A 15,004-nucleotide genomic window follows, 5' to 3' on the forward strand; every position below is an offset into this window, starting at 1 on the left:
ACACAGAAAAAAAAAATTCTACAGGCAACATCTTTACCCAAAAAACTAGGTGACAAACACCCCTTGGAAAACTAGAACAGAGATTTTAAACCAGTGTGCCATAAGAAGTCTTAAAACATGCAAAACCTGACTATTTAGTCAGGGGGGCACTGACCTCTTTTCCCTTTGACTGTCAAATAAGAAAATGACAACAGCCAACACAACAACAATGTAGTGTGAATGAATCAAAATTATACCTACTTTTTTTGTCAGATCAACAAAAAAAATGATATATTTTTTGGCGTGCCGCAGAATTTTAGTAATTAATTTGTGCCATGAGATGAAAAAGGGTGAAAGTCACTGCCCTAGAACACTAATGGGTAGGATCAAACTACCCTTAGCAACAAGAAGGGGGTGACCACAGCTGTGCCGACAGAGCCAAGTTTAGAAAACGTGGAATTGTAAGGGTCAAAAGAGCCAAGGAGCCCAGAAATCACCAAGTCATCATCCAAAGAAAGCCCTCCATCCTTGAAGTGAGAACCCCGTGAGTGAATCTAAGAACCACAGTGGGAACAGAGAGGAGGCCTGGCTGGGTCCCTTTTGCCAATGAGTGCAAGGAAAGGTCCAGTTTCCAACCTCGAAGGCCTGGAAACGCCCAGGGGAACTTCTTTTACAGAGGGACAGACCCCACGTGGAGAGAAAATGTTGAGGGTAGAACACAATGTATGTGTTGAAAGACAGTGAAGGCTGATGATGGCTGGATCAGGGTGATCAAGTTTCATACATTACTAAAATGGAGACAACTAGGCATTACGAGCCGCTTGGTGTGATACATTAGAAAGTACACTGCATCCCCAATAGAGAAGTATTTTTGCCATAAAACTTAAAAGTAGAATCAATGCTAGCCTCTACACCTGACTTCTAGTTTATATAGAAAATATGGAGCGGAAAGGGATATGCTAAATAATACCAGAAAAATGCAATCAGCCAAACGTGGGAAATTCTACAGGATAAATTAACTTTGTCTCATCAACAAATGAATAGCGTGATGCTGGGGAGTGAGGAGATGGAAAATCAAAAAAGAACTAAAAACATATCAGCTAAATGAAATACGTGGATTTTAAAAAATTTTTTTTATTCTGATTTGAAACCACCAACTCTTTAAAAACACACACAATCTTTTAGATAATCGAAGGAAACTGACTCTGGACAAGGCATTAGACTGTATAAAGGAATTACTATTAATTTTATAGATGTGATAGTGGTATCGTGGGATGTTTAAAAAAAAAGAAAGGTACTAATCTGTTGAAGATACTTAGAGAAGCATGTGCCAATATAATAATATGTCTAGGATTTACTTTGAAACATTCCTGGGGCCTGCCGAGGGCAAGGCTGTGACTTGTTTCAAGGTATCTTTGAGCTTGTTGAGTAGATGCTAGGAGTACAGCTCCCCCTCCTGAGTTGAAAACTTATGGACAAGAAGTTATCATTGAAATTAAGTGGTGGCAGACATGTCCAAGGAATACTGCGGGGATTTGAACCCTTTCTGAATCTTATGTTAGATAAATGTGTGATGATGGCAAATAGCACGCAACAGAACATTCCAACAATACTGGAATGGAGGTAATAGGAAGAAATAGTATCATCATGTTAGAAGCCTTGGAATAAGTATAAACACGCTGTGTTCACCGGAGAAATCAATTGCTTCCACACATCTCCTCTCCAAAGGGCCCATTGTACTATGATGTAAAAATGGACCCATTACATTTTCATATCAAACTTTTTGTTAAATACTCTTTTGTATCAGTTGAAAAAATCCTCACACAGAAAGTGGGATAGCTGAAATAAGAATGGCAAAATCTTGATAATATTTGATAATGTAGATATTTTTGTTTTTGCATCACTGAAAAATTTCAAAATAAAAAGTTTAAAAAAGGTCGATGGACAATTTAAAATATTGAATCACTACATTGAAACCTATAAAACAAGCAGCAAAGGGCAATAAGTTATTTTAAAATGCTCTTAAAAATTCTTCAATCTTTTTTTTGTGTGGGGTAATTGTCATGTACTTTAGGTTAGTCTGCTAAAAGAAAGACAAAACTAAAGGTTACTATCATTTAAAGATATGTTGTTATAAAAAATAAGTTTTTGTGAATTTTGTGCTGAATTGAAAACATTCTCCAAAGAGAAAACTGTCTGGAACACAGATTTCTCAGGCAAGGTGAATGTGTCTGGAATCATTATTTTGAACACTCTCCCCTGTTGCTCCAACAGAGACAAACCACATTTCCAAGATTGTTAAATTATTACCTAGGAAAGTTTTGACCATTTCCCATTGTCACATTTTCCAGTCATTTGATTCTCATGTTTATAGACCTAGTTGTTCACTTTTAGCCAATGTCCAGGAGGGACTCAGCTCCAGGCAATTCTTTATTTCCTTCCATTTTGACATCTCTGTGAGTTGGCTATTATACAATATTATCACAGCCTACCGCTTTCTGACTCGTAGTACCCAGGAGACAATTCAGGAATGAGCTTGGACTAGAATTTTATATAGCATGCTGAGTTTCCTAAAGGTTTTGGTGCCTATTTGTCTATAATCTGTGAAGATCATTTTCCTTTTCTTTACCACAAATATATTATTTGAATAGTTCAAGTGCCCTGCAATGTATTTCTACAATTTTCTTAGCCACAGGCAACTACTGTAATGAGAAGTAGACATCTGATCTTATTTGGCAGGTCAAACCATGAGGGTCAAAGCTGACTCCTCCTTTTCTGTTCCATCTGCATTATACAGTTTGCTTCTTTGGTTTTTGAACACATGCCAGCTCTTCTCAAAGATCTTCCTCTGCTCTAATATTCATTTGTTCTCTACATTTATAAACGTAAACACTACATAATTTCCCCAAGTGACTGAATCACCTCAAAGCTACCTAGAAAGGATGTTAAAAGTACAAATGATGTGGTAATCCCTATGTAAGGTGTAAAAATCACTATGTTGTATACCTGAAACTAATATTGTATGTTAACAACTAAACATAAATTTTTAAAAAGACAAAATAAATCAGACAAAAAGTGCATCTGATTTGGGAACCAGAGACAGCAATATTGAGCCCACTGATAGAACAGCAGGAGGCAGAATAGTGAAGGGAGACTTGTTTTCAAATATACATAATCACTGATATAAGAGTGGGAACCACTTCTTATTTTACTAAGGGACTGTGGAAGTGACACAGAACTCTTATCTCAGCCTTCTCTCCTTCCCATGGAAGTAAGAATACTTGTCACCACTTTTCAGATGATGCAAAAAGATGACTAGATTGTGAACCAGTTTGAGCTCTTTGCTAAAAGGATGTCAGGTACACACCTGCATATTCAGGTAAGTAATTATAGGGCAGCATATAGTTCTCAAAGCCAGAGTCAAAACTCTTTGTACATCAGACTTTATAATAATTGGGAAGAAGGCATCTGAGTGTTAACTACTCTGAACTTATTTAAAAGCCTGGACTTCCTTAACATATTTTTCGTGACATAATATATGTACAGGATACATAACAAGTACCTTTTTGAGCAACCAGAATAAGCACACGTTTCTAAGATTAGCAAACGGAAAAGAAAAAAAAAAATCCTAAAATTCTAAACTGTTTAAAGATATAAATAGGCATTTGTAAAGGTCATCAGTAGTATACTGAAACAGAGAGAATCAATGGGAGTTGTGCAGGGATGAACAGACTGAAGAAAGGACAGAACAAATAGGAAGTTTCCAGAATGAGACTGAAGAGAGGAAATGACTCAGCCACAGTGTAGGGAGGGAGTTCCAGTTAGGTGAGTTGTAGGTGATATGCCTGGGAAAGCTCATTACCTACAGAAGACAGCATTCTAGAAGAGTGCAGTCGGGAGTCATAGACCCAAAGCAATGTCAACAGTGTAAAAAATATTCTGTCAACAGAGGAGAAAATTTTGGTGTCCTTTAACACTTGGAGCAGTTCTGGTCATTAAACTCTAAGAGATTACTGGTATAGTGGTAGCAAAAACTAATAAAAAATGATTGAGGGGGGGGAAGAATGTTCTTATTAGTTTAGTTTAAATTTAAGTTATTCATCAAACATTTATTGGGATCTCACTGTCCCAGACACTGGAGGTACACCTTTGAAGAAGAGGGGAATGGGTCCTGCCCTTTTAGGAGCTAATCCTGCAGATAAATGACTATGATCTGGGAAAAACATGGCCAAGGCTTGCATTGACATTATTAAAGGCATAATTAAATGGTGGGGATGGAGCAAAAATGAAAAAAAAGAGAGAAAGAACTCACAGACATGGACAACAGTGCGGTGATTGCTAGGGAGTGGGGTGGGTGGAGGTGGAAGAGGGCACAGAGGGGATAAATAGTGATAGAAAAAATAAAATAAAATAAATGTAATTAAAGTGAATGTAGACATGGTCAATAGAAATTATTTAAATAGGGAGCACAGTAGAAATTTTAAAAGAGACAGTTTTAAGACAGATCTGGACAGATACTGAGGAAGGCAGGGTGGTTGGTGCTAAGTAATTTGCCTAAAACTAGAATGGAAAGTACATGAGGGAAGAGATTATGTCTGCTTAGTTCACAGTGGATCATCAGGGACTAGCAGAGTATCTGAAAAACAGTAGCCAGCCAAGAAAAATTTAAAAAGTAAATGAGTGAAGCAAAGATTTGCAAAGATCTGTTATGTGCAGGTGCTAGTATAAGTGTCACTGACCAGTACAGACAATTTTAAATATTGTAGTAATAGGAGAAACGCATGAGATGATATTCGGATGGGGTCTCTAAATAATTCAGAGATTTGGAAAGCTTTTTGGAGGAAGTAATACTCAAACTGAGTTGTGAAGAAGGTAAGGAAAGGTACTGGGGCACAGCATGTGTTAAATTCCTGAAATGAAACGTATTTATGCATTTGAAGAATCAGTGCAGTTTGGCTGGAGAGAAGGATAGGGTGCCATGATGCTATGATGTTAGATTAGGTGATAGCAGCCTCTAGAATTTGAAGGACGTTTATATGCTATGCTAAAACTTGGGCTCTATTCTAAATCTGGTGATCACTAAATGATTTTAAATAGGGAATGACAGGATCGGATCTGCCTTTTGAAGATCACTCAGGCATCAGTGGTAGTGGCAGTTGGGGAAAGGACGAATAGAGGTGGGAAGGTTTAAATTAACACGTGAAAATAATGGAATAGGTATGAAAGATGTTACTGTGAAAGAGACTGGATGTGGGGGCTGAGTGAAAGAAAGGTACTAGAATGACTGCCAGGCCTCAGGTCTGGACGTAGCGCTACTTAATAAGATAGATAATAGAAGAAGAGCTGAGTTTTTTGGTTTTCTGAAGGTGAACGGGGAGGAAAAAAACGGTTATAAACCTAGTCTTTGCTTGAGGTACCAGTGGGAAATACAAGCGCACAAGTTCTGCTTCTTTTGATGCCAACATCATGGAGGTAAATCACACTGTCTCACGAATGTTTCTTGTTGTATATAGGTCTTGAGGCAGCATGGGATTTCTGAACTTTTATGCGCTGGAGGTCCCTCAAAAAGGAAATGGGGGTGGGGTGGGTGCCTCATAAGCAGGTTGAATGTTAGTTGTTATAAAATGGAGATATAATCCTTAATAATACTGCAACCTAAGACCTCATTTCACACATATAAATAAAATATGGGAGCATATGTAACAATTCCAGTCTGCTTTCTATTAAACTATAATAACAGTAGAGGGGATATGATAGAATAAGATGTATTACTTTATCTCTTTGAAATTACACCCTGTGTGGGAGCATTTGAGCTTTTGCTCTCCAGGACGTGTTGTCAACTTAGTTCAAATAAACTGTTATAAATATTCAAAAGGAAAAAAAGAAAGAAAAAGAAATTACACCTTGAGTGGTCGCATATATTCCATTGTGAAAATTTTATTTGCAGTAGAGAAGAAAAAAATTTAAAAATGCAATCAATTTTACATGCAATTTTCCTCCATAACTGTAATTACTAAACCTCACTTCCTTATTATATTGTTAAATATTATTTTTGTCGTACTTTTCAACCAAATGGTTATTAGCTGTATTAACTTTCAGAAACTTACAGTTCATTAAAGATGTTTCCTGGCAACCTAAACACATAAGAAACACACACTATGGTACTTAAAGGTTTACCTTGTTCTTTATGTGTATATTATACTCGTTCAAACACCATTTAATGAGCCAAGAAAGCATCTTTACCCGTTCATCTAGGATTCTAAGTTGTATTCACGATGCATTTATTTTTTATTTCCATCAGAAGGTTCTGGTATGAAATACTTGTAAGCTCGCTCACTTCTAAAACATCTAATTGTAGGTCCAACCAGTCTCCTTCAAAGTTATCTTCCTCCCTCTACCCACCATCTACAGATCTAAACTGTCTCCTTACCTCCCCATCTCTCAAGGAAAAAAGAAAAAAAAAAACAGTCGCTCCTGCTCTCCTCCCCAAGTCCCGAAACACAACCCACCCCGAAATGAGAAAGACGGGAAGCGAAAGGGAACAAGCTGCGACGGGGACCGGGAGCCCGGAACCGGGACCAAAGCGGGGGCTCGAGCCGCGGACGGGGCTTCATTCACCACGTCCGGAAGGACCGGGGCTGCCTGCCGAGAGAGAAGGTCCCCACAGCCCCGGGGACTGACTGGTGCTAAGGCCCAGAGAAAGCACGAGGGAGTGACGGGCGAAGAGAGAGGCCCGGCCCTCTGGGACTGCCCGAAACACGCGAGGAATGCACGAGAAACGTCAGGAATCCGGGATGGGCTGCGGCCGGCCACAGCCACCGGCCAAGGTTAAAACTCAGCTCCAAGGCAGGCGCGTCGCTGAGACCTCGGGGTGGAGACCGACGCCTGGCGGCTGACTGAGCGAGGGAAACATCACCGGGACGCGGGAGACCGACCCGCTCCCGAAAGTCGGAGTCCGCGGCCCTCAGTCCGGTCCCGGCCGCCGGGAGTCCCCAGCGAGTCTGGGGGGCGGGCCTAGGGGCGGGGCCGCGACTCCTCCGTCTCTGACGGCGAGCACGCCTGCGTTCACAGTGCGCTTGCGTAGGGTGAGGCCGGACTCTATTTGGCTACTAGGAGTGCGACGACGGCGGCGCTCTCTACCCGGCATGCTGCGCGGGAGAGACGGCCCTACGTCGATCCCCTTCCCAACCCTGCCCCCTTACCCCCTCCCGCCGCGGCCCCCCCTTTCCCTAAAGTGAGTGAGTGAGACGGGCAGATGGAGGAGGGACTGTAATGGCGGCGGCCGGCAGCTCCCAGCTCTGACCCACGGCAGGGATACAGCAACCATCCCCTCCCCGCCCCACTCCCAGCCGGCCTCCGCCCGGCCGCCAGCGCGGGGCTACCCTCCCCGGCCCTTCCCCCAGCTGTCCGCGTCTCGCCCAGCGCCCCGGCCGGGGCCCCACACACAATGGACGAGCTCGCCGGAGGCGGTGGTGGCGGCCCGGGGATGGGGGCCCCTCCACGGCAGCAACAGGGACCTGGGGGGAACATGAGCCTTTCACCAGGGGTAAACGGAGCGGCAGGCGGCGCGGGTCCTCCTGCGGCGGAGGGAGCGGTTCCCCCGGCAGGCCCCGAGCTGTCCCGGCCGCAACAGTACACTATCCCGGGGATCCTGCACTACATCCAGCACGAGTGGGCTCGGTTCGAGATGGAGCGGGCGCACTGGGAGGTGGAGCGGGCCGAACTGCAGGTACCTCGCTGGGATGGGTGTGCGGGACAGCTGCGGCGGCGGGGTTCCCGGTGGGGGGTGGGGACCGGACTTCCCTCTGTGGGAGCCCGCTGCCTTGCTAAGACAAGAGGAACCTACCTGTGCGGCTCGGGCGGCGTTGGTCCTGGCCACGGTTCTTCCTAGAGCCCTCCTCCCCCTTTCCCGCAGAAGCTTGTTTCCCCAATCCTCACTAGCTGCTCGGTGCGGGCTTCCTTGGGGCAGCCATTTTGGCTTTTAGTATGGCGTCTGCGGGGGCTCCTCTGGAGGCGGCCTGCCCGGGCCTCCCGGACTTGGGGCTGAACTCCTATCTGTGGGAGAGGCCGGCGTGCGGCTGCTGAACACTGAGCTCGCTCTTGTTTGTGCCTCTTGGAGAACCCGAGTAGAGGGACTGGGATGGGTATTTTACCACCTTTTCCCGGGTCACCCCCCTTTCCGATTTGGCACGTCTGGCCCCCTCCCCTGGAGTTGGTACGCACTTGCCCCTTGACAACCGCGCTTCTTTCCAGGGATGCTACCAAGCACGATGGCTTGTCGCTGACCTGTGAAGCTTTCATTTCCTACCGCCAACTTTAAGTACCTTCTTACCTGGGATGCTGCCTTATGCACTTAGATTCTCCTTCAGTTTTTCCTTAGTTTAGGGACTGACTCATCAAAGCCTTTTCCGTACATGCACACCTTGGAGATACTGCGGGTTCGGTTCCAGACCACCGCTATGAAGCGAGTGGCAATATTTTTGCTCCTGGAGGGTCTTGCTTTCAATTTGCAAAAAAACCGCACATCTCCGAAGCGCAGTCAAGTGAAGCGCAATAAGACGAGGCATGCCTTACTGGATTGTTTTTAGGGTACCCTGCACCAGGCCTCCCCCTCCTCCGCCCCTTTCTTTACCCATAAAAACCAAACCAGACTATCTGTGTTCTCTTTGTGAAACAACTGAAAAAAAATTAGCTGGAAGTAAAATGTTCTTGTCTCAGAGGTGAAGCAAATTTAAATATCCTCAGGACCCTTCATAATTAAGCCTGACTCGATCCTCTTAAGGTGAAACTTTGATCGGCTGATGTACCGAACTTTTGGAAGATGTTGATAGTTTAAGGGCTCATGTCTTGGATTTCAGAATGGCTATATCTTATTAAAAGTTTTGTTCAACATTTGGGGGTATTTGTGTTCATTTTTAAATCATTTCCAGGTCAAATTTAGGCTTAGAAGAAAAAAGCATGCATCTAATGTTGCACCTGTTCTTAAGATTGATATATATATATATATATATATATATATATATATATATATATATATGTAGAATGTCAGCAGTATTGTTCACTGACATATATATCATTTATGCCTATGGTGAATAGTTAGGAAAATATGTTTAAAGAAGGAATTTTGGATTAACTTAGAAAGGGTGCCCTCAAAGAAATATATAGAGATTTATATACATATACATATATTCAGTTTGATTTTATACTAGTAAACTTTTATTTGATTATACAAAGTGGGTAAAGTTAAACTTTTAAAAAGTAAGAGTAGTTATATATTTTGACACTTATCAAGTTTTGAGAAAATTAATTTTAAATTCACACCTGTTAGTCAATTCAATGTTTTAGAATTGTGCTTTGATATATTATTTGACTTTTAAAAACAGAACTTTCAAAAAGCTTAAGTCAAAATTGCCTATTGTTTCTTTTAACTTGTGTATGTATAGTCTGCTTTAAAATACCTGGGATTTATAGAGTTCTGTTGACACACAACTTTCTACCACACTATGTTGCAAACTTAATATTATGTGTGAGTGAAGATAGTAAGGCATTTATTTTTAAAAATTGGATTTGCAGATGCATTGAGGCTTGGGCTTACTCACTGATAATTCACCAGTCCGAAATAGTGTTTTTGAATTTTGTACTGTTGCACAAAAGCTTGAATTCTACCACTTTTCAACTTAGCAATTGCATTAGTCATTCATAAGCTTCAGTCATGTTAGTAGCTGAGAACATGTCTTTTGTCTAAATTAGTAAAATCTGTATATCAATGAGGTCTATATTGCCTGCTTTAGTCCTTGCTTTCTCATCTGGTGCTCCTCTCCTTGACAGTAATAGAAAAGTCTTTAAAAGAAGATTCCTTTTACTTGCTTGTTTGCTTTCAGTTGATCTACTATTGACATTAGCTTTGATATAGCCAGTTAAAGCGCTGCGCTTTTTTTCCCCTTTTACTTGCTTATTTTGAAAAAGTTCTACAGTGTTTCTAGACTCTTAATTTTTTCCAGGGATTTTCATTATTTTATACTGATTTTCTTGGAATAAAATGCTCGTGATTGTGTTTATATACTTTTATTCTATATAGTTCTCTAAAATGTTTTATTGGGTTAGTTAATAAGGTTTCAGGTTTGCTTCTGCAATGTTGAATTTGCTTTAAATGCATTCATTCTTTAGTAAGATTGCTTATGCACATTTTAAAATCTATGTGTTGAATAATTTATTTGGAGGGTTTAAGTGACGCATCAGTGGATTTAAACTGTAAACTTATTTTTTAATAAAGATAACAAATAAGACAGCTTACATATTGTATACAGTGCACTGTTCATTTATACATATGAAACTGTTCAATAATGAATATAAAAAGGCTAGGATACTCCTAATTTTGATGTAAAATTTCAGTATGGAATCGTGGTCTCCCTGGCTTTGGAAAAGATTTTAAATTAGAACTTTGCAGTATGGTTTTTTTCTTTCTAAAAGGAATTTGGGGTAAAGATCTGTTTTAGAAACTTGAAACTAACCAAAGGATCTTGTCTTAAAGCTCTTTTTATCTTTGTATGGGTTCCTTACCTTGGACTGAAGTATTTGTTAGTAGGGCTCTAAGGCAGTGATTCCTGAACAAGAATGCTGGTTAGAATCACTTGTAAAACTTTAAAAAAATATGTAGGCCTCTCTCGCATCCTCCAGAGACTTGATCTAGCACTTGGAAAAAATGGACTTTGTAGGATTTTGGCAATTCATGTTATATAAAAATTATAACTGCCATTTGATCAGCATTACAACCTTATGTAGGTACCATTCCTATTTTACAGATGAGACAAATTTAGGTTAAATAACTTTGCCAAGGTCACCCAGCTATAAAGTATTATAGTTGACACTTGAATCCAGGTTTGTCTGAATTCAAAGCCTGTGTTCTTATTACCACTCTTGTAATCACTGTGTTATATGGTCAACTTAACATTTTTCATAGAAATGGAATCTGTTGTGTAATTCTTTGTCTACCATTATGTGGCATATTCCACTTCAGTACATTTCAACAAAGTTATTTTGAGCCCCCATGATGTGTCTAGTTCATGTATATTGCAAACATGTCCTTATATTTTTTTCTGTAGTTGATATGTAATAAAAAGTTCACTTAAGCATATAAAATGCTTGTTTGCCAGCTATAAAAACATGACATAGATATATAGAAAATATAATCCAGGAATTTGTATTCTAAAACTAGTAATTCTCCAGCAAATAAAAATTCTAATTTGTGTTTGCACACTCTGGCATACAGATTTGTCTTAACACGATAGATATCTCTACCTAACAATCTCACCTTACAGGAGATATTTTGCTCACATGTAACTTGATTTCTTCATTTTTAAGGGGAGAGAACTTTGTTTCCTCTGCACTGTTTCCTTTTATTGTCAGCATTTTCTGAGCGTAGTCAAGAATGATGATTTACAAATTCAGGTGCCTTTTCTATTACAAGATTTTTATGAGTCTACTATGAAATGCTGTTATGCAGTTTTCTGTTTCAAATCATGGGTACAATAGAGTAAAAAATATTTTATTTGGTAGGATTAAGAATCCACAACCTTATGTCATTCTCCCTGTTTCTTTTTGAAAGCCTTGAAAACCAAAAGTCTAGGGCGGCGATTTTCAGCTAGTGTGATGTAAGAATTTTTAAAACACGTAATAACTGACTATTTAGTCAGGGGCATTGACCTCTTTTCCCTTAGATAGTCAAAAAAAATAAAATAAAAATACAGTAGCCACCACAGTAGCCATTTGGTGTGAGTGAATCAAAATTATGCCTATTTTGCCCTGGCCGTGTGCTGTTTTTAGAGCATCAGCCTAGGAACGGAAAGGTCAAGGCTTCGATTCTTGATCAAGGGCACATACCTGGGTTGCAGGTTTGATCCCGTGTCCCAATGGGGCCACATGCTGGAGGCAGCCAATCAATCGATGTTTCTCTCTCTCTCTCTCTCTCCCCCTCCCCCTCCCTCTCCCCCCCTCCCTCTCTCCCTCTCTCCCCCCCTCTCTCCCCTCCCCCCCTCCACTTCCTCTAAAAAAGTAATGGAAGAAATATCCTCCTGTGAGGACTAACAACAAAATTACATCTTTTTTGGGGGGCCAAATTGGCAAAATATTTTTTGGTATGTTACAGAATTTTATTAATTACGTGGGCCATGAAATGAAGGAGGTTGAAAATTGCTTGGGGACTACTAACGTAGAATTTTTTCTCCGTTTATCCCTTAACCCTGCTTTATAGTTTGTGTTTTTGTTCTACTCATTCCTTAATGCACATGTAAGCACTTTGTAGAATGCTGTTTTTCTTCTATTGATGGTTGACCTTCAAATTGCCAAATCCCTTGGCCGCTTTTTTTTTAAAGTATTTTTTTTTTAAATATATCTTTATTGATTTCAAAGAGAGGAAAGGAGAGGGGGAGAGAGAGAGAGAACCATCAATGATGAGAGAGTCACCGGTCGGCTGCCTCCTGCATGCCCTCAGCTGGGGACCGATCCCGCAACCTGGGCATGTGCCCTGACCGGGAATCGAATCCCGATCACCGGGATCCTAGGTCGACGCTCAGCCGCTGATCCACGCCGGGCCGGGCTCCTTTGGCCTTTTTATAGACCGTATCTACCTAACCAGCATTTTCTGCTATTGACTTTCTTCCTCAAAAAACATTCTTTGGCTTCTACTCTGTAATTCCCTATTTTCCCTTTGGTCCACTTATCACTTTTCATTTTTTTATGTTTTCTCTTCTTTGTTCCCAAATGTAGTTTACCTGGGGTTCTGGTTTTCTTGTTTTCACTGTGTATTTAATTTGAAATTAGATTTTCAGCTATCAGTTGCCCTCCTAATACCTAACATTTATTATTTACTATTTTGCTAAGTGTCATTTTAGTGCCTCAATATTTACTCATTTAATCCTAAAAAACAACCCAATAAGGTTGGCACAATTGATTTCTTTTGTTGTTGAGTTTTTCTTTTGTCTTGACACTAGAATATTTGTTAAGTAATCATCTTTCCAAGATGGTGCAACTAGGAGGCAGCAGAAGTGGGATATAAACCTGGACAGACTGCCTCTAGAGGCCGTGTTCTTAACCACTTGTGTATCTTTGGCTTCCAGATACCTCAGACATATTTTTAATTTCCTGTTTAACTTTTCTATTTCAAATTCAATACATCCATTATTCAGTTCATCTCACATGCCTGCTGTTTCTCTCCACAAAACACACTTAACTTCCTTATTCCCCTTTGTTCCCTGTTACTGTTAATTTTTATAATCATCCTTCCCATCACTAGATACTATAAAGATCCCCGTATATATGTTGAGTCTTTGAGTTTTATTGATGTAGTATAATTATTCAGTGAATATATTTGAGTGCTACTTTGTGCTAGGGAGTTGGATATGTAATGATGATTGAAGCAAGGACCTTGCTCTCATGGAGCTTGTACTCTAGAAATAATAAAGTGTGATAAACCAGAAATTAACAGGATGCCAAGAAAATAAATGGTGATGTGAAACCTGTGTTGATAAATGGGCTTTCAGATAAATAGCTAATATTTATTGAGCGCTTACTGTATGCCAAGAATTATTATATTTCTTTTTTTAAAGGAGAAATTTTTTTTTTAATGTATCTTTATTGATTTCAGGGAGAGGAAAAGGGGGGGGGAGAGTGAGAGAGAGAAACATCAGTGATGAGAGTTGTCATTGATCTCCCTACGGCACACCCCCTGCTGGGGATTGAGCCCGAAACCCCTGGCATGTGCCCTGACTGGGAACCGCGATCTCCTGGATCCTAGGTTGATGCTCAACCGCTGAGCCACGCCTAGCCGGGCTATTATATTTTTTTAAAGCATGAGCTTTTTTAAGCTATTATTTTTAGAGAGAGTAAGGGAGAGAGAGAAACAACATCAATGTGAGAGAAACGTCAGTTGCCTTCCGTTATCACCCTGACCGGCAATCAAACCCACAACCCAGGTATGTGCCGTGACTGGGAATCTAACCTGCGACCTTTCGGTACACAGGATGACTCTCAGCCAACTGAGCCACACCAGCAAGGGCCATTCTTATTTTTAAAAAATAGAATTATACAACTATACTTGTCTTTGGCAATATTTAAACATTACCTTAGTCTTCCTGTTATGACAATCGAGGATTTTAGAGAGAGAAACACTGATTTGTTGTTCCACCCATTCATGCAATTACTGGTTGCTTCTTGTATGTGCCCTGACCGGGTATTGAACCCACAACATTGGCGTATCAGGGCAACTCTCTAACCAATGGAAGTACCAGGCCAGTGCCTATCACACTTCTTACATCTCCTTTCACCATATTCCAATATAGGTAATAAAACTAGTTAAATTGTTAGTGTTTACATTATTATGACCATGGGAATAATTGTGAGTCAAAAAGCGTACTGTGAATAATTGTCTTTTACTGTTCATTTTTTGTTTTCCTTGGAGCTATTTATTTGCTTATTAGTTTTATATGCATCTATTGCTATTTTTCTAAAAGGCCCTGCAAATCCATCAGGGTTTTCAAACTTGCAAGCACATCACATTATCTACTAGTTTTGCCTCTTGTGTGGAGGGAGTGGAGTGGGAAGAACTTGCCTTCCAGAGCTGTTAATTCCCTTGCTCTGATCTAGACTTGTTCTTAAGACTTGTTATAGAGTTATCCTGAAACTGGAGTTTATTCCCCATTTGTTCTTGGCTTAGTCCTCCTTTTTGCTGAAATATCTTATCTAATCATTTCTTGAGAAAAGTTGCATAGGAAGTAAATTTTAGGAAGTGGATGAATCTTTTAAAAATGTCTTTTATTCTCACACTTGTTTGGTAGTTTAGCTAGAAATAAGTTGCCATAAACATCTCAAAGGCATTTCTCTTGTCTTTGGACTTTCAGTGTTGCTTTTTGAAGAGTTTGATGCTTTATTGATTCTTGATTCTTTTTTCGTATGCGTGATTTGTTTTGGTATCTTTTGTTTATCCTGGTTTTATTAAATTTTATGAAAATGCATATTGTGTTAGGCCCTG

General features: G+C 40.4%; 2 protein-coding genes and 1 pseudogene across 4 annotated transcripts in view; 2 read left to right on the top strand and 1 right to left on the bottom strand.

Moving 5' to 3' along the window:
• AP4S1 (adaptor related protein complex 4 subunit sigma 1) overlaps positions 1 to 7,967 on the bottom strand; it is a 44,665-nt gene extending 36,698 nt beyond the window's left edge. Inside the window, exon 1 of the mRNA XM_081146174.1 lies at positions 7,826 to 7,967. The gene's annotated coding sequence lies outside the window, so the exon portion shown is untranslated. The remainder of the gene's footprint in view (positions 1 to 7,825) is intronic.
• LOC308562998 (small nuclear ribonucleoprotein G pseudogene) lies at positions 1,438 to 1,647 on the top strand (annotated as a pseudogene). Its single transcript has one exon. The product of its transcript is annotated as a small nuclear ribonucleoprotein G pseudogene (transcript).
• STRN3 (striatin 3) overlaps positions 6,771 to 15,004 on the top strand; it is a 96,189-nt gene continuing 87,955 nt past the window's right edge. For both annotated transcript variants that reach the window (XM_081146122.1, XM_081146121.1), the window contains exon 1: positions 6,771 to 7,708. In XM_081146122.1, coding sequence (XP_081002248.1) covers positions 7,427 to 7,708 — 282 coding nt within the window. In that variant the 5' untranslated portion in view covers positions 6,771 to 7,426. The remainder of the gene's footprint in view (positions 7,709 to 15,004) is intronic.

Source organism: Miniopterus schreibersii (assembly GCF_964146895.1).
Source record: "Miniopterus schreibersii genome assembly, chromosome: 1".
In the NCBI taxonomy this organism is placed as follows: domain Eukaryota; kingdom Metazoa; phylum Chordata; class Mammalia; order Chiroptera; family Miniopteridae; genus Miniopterus; species Miniopterus schreibersii.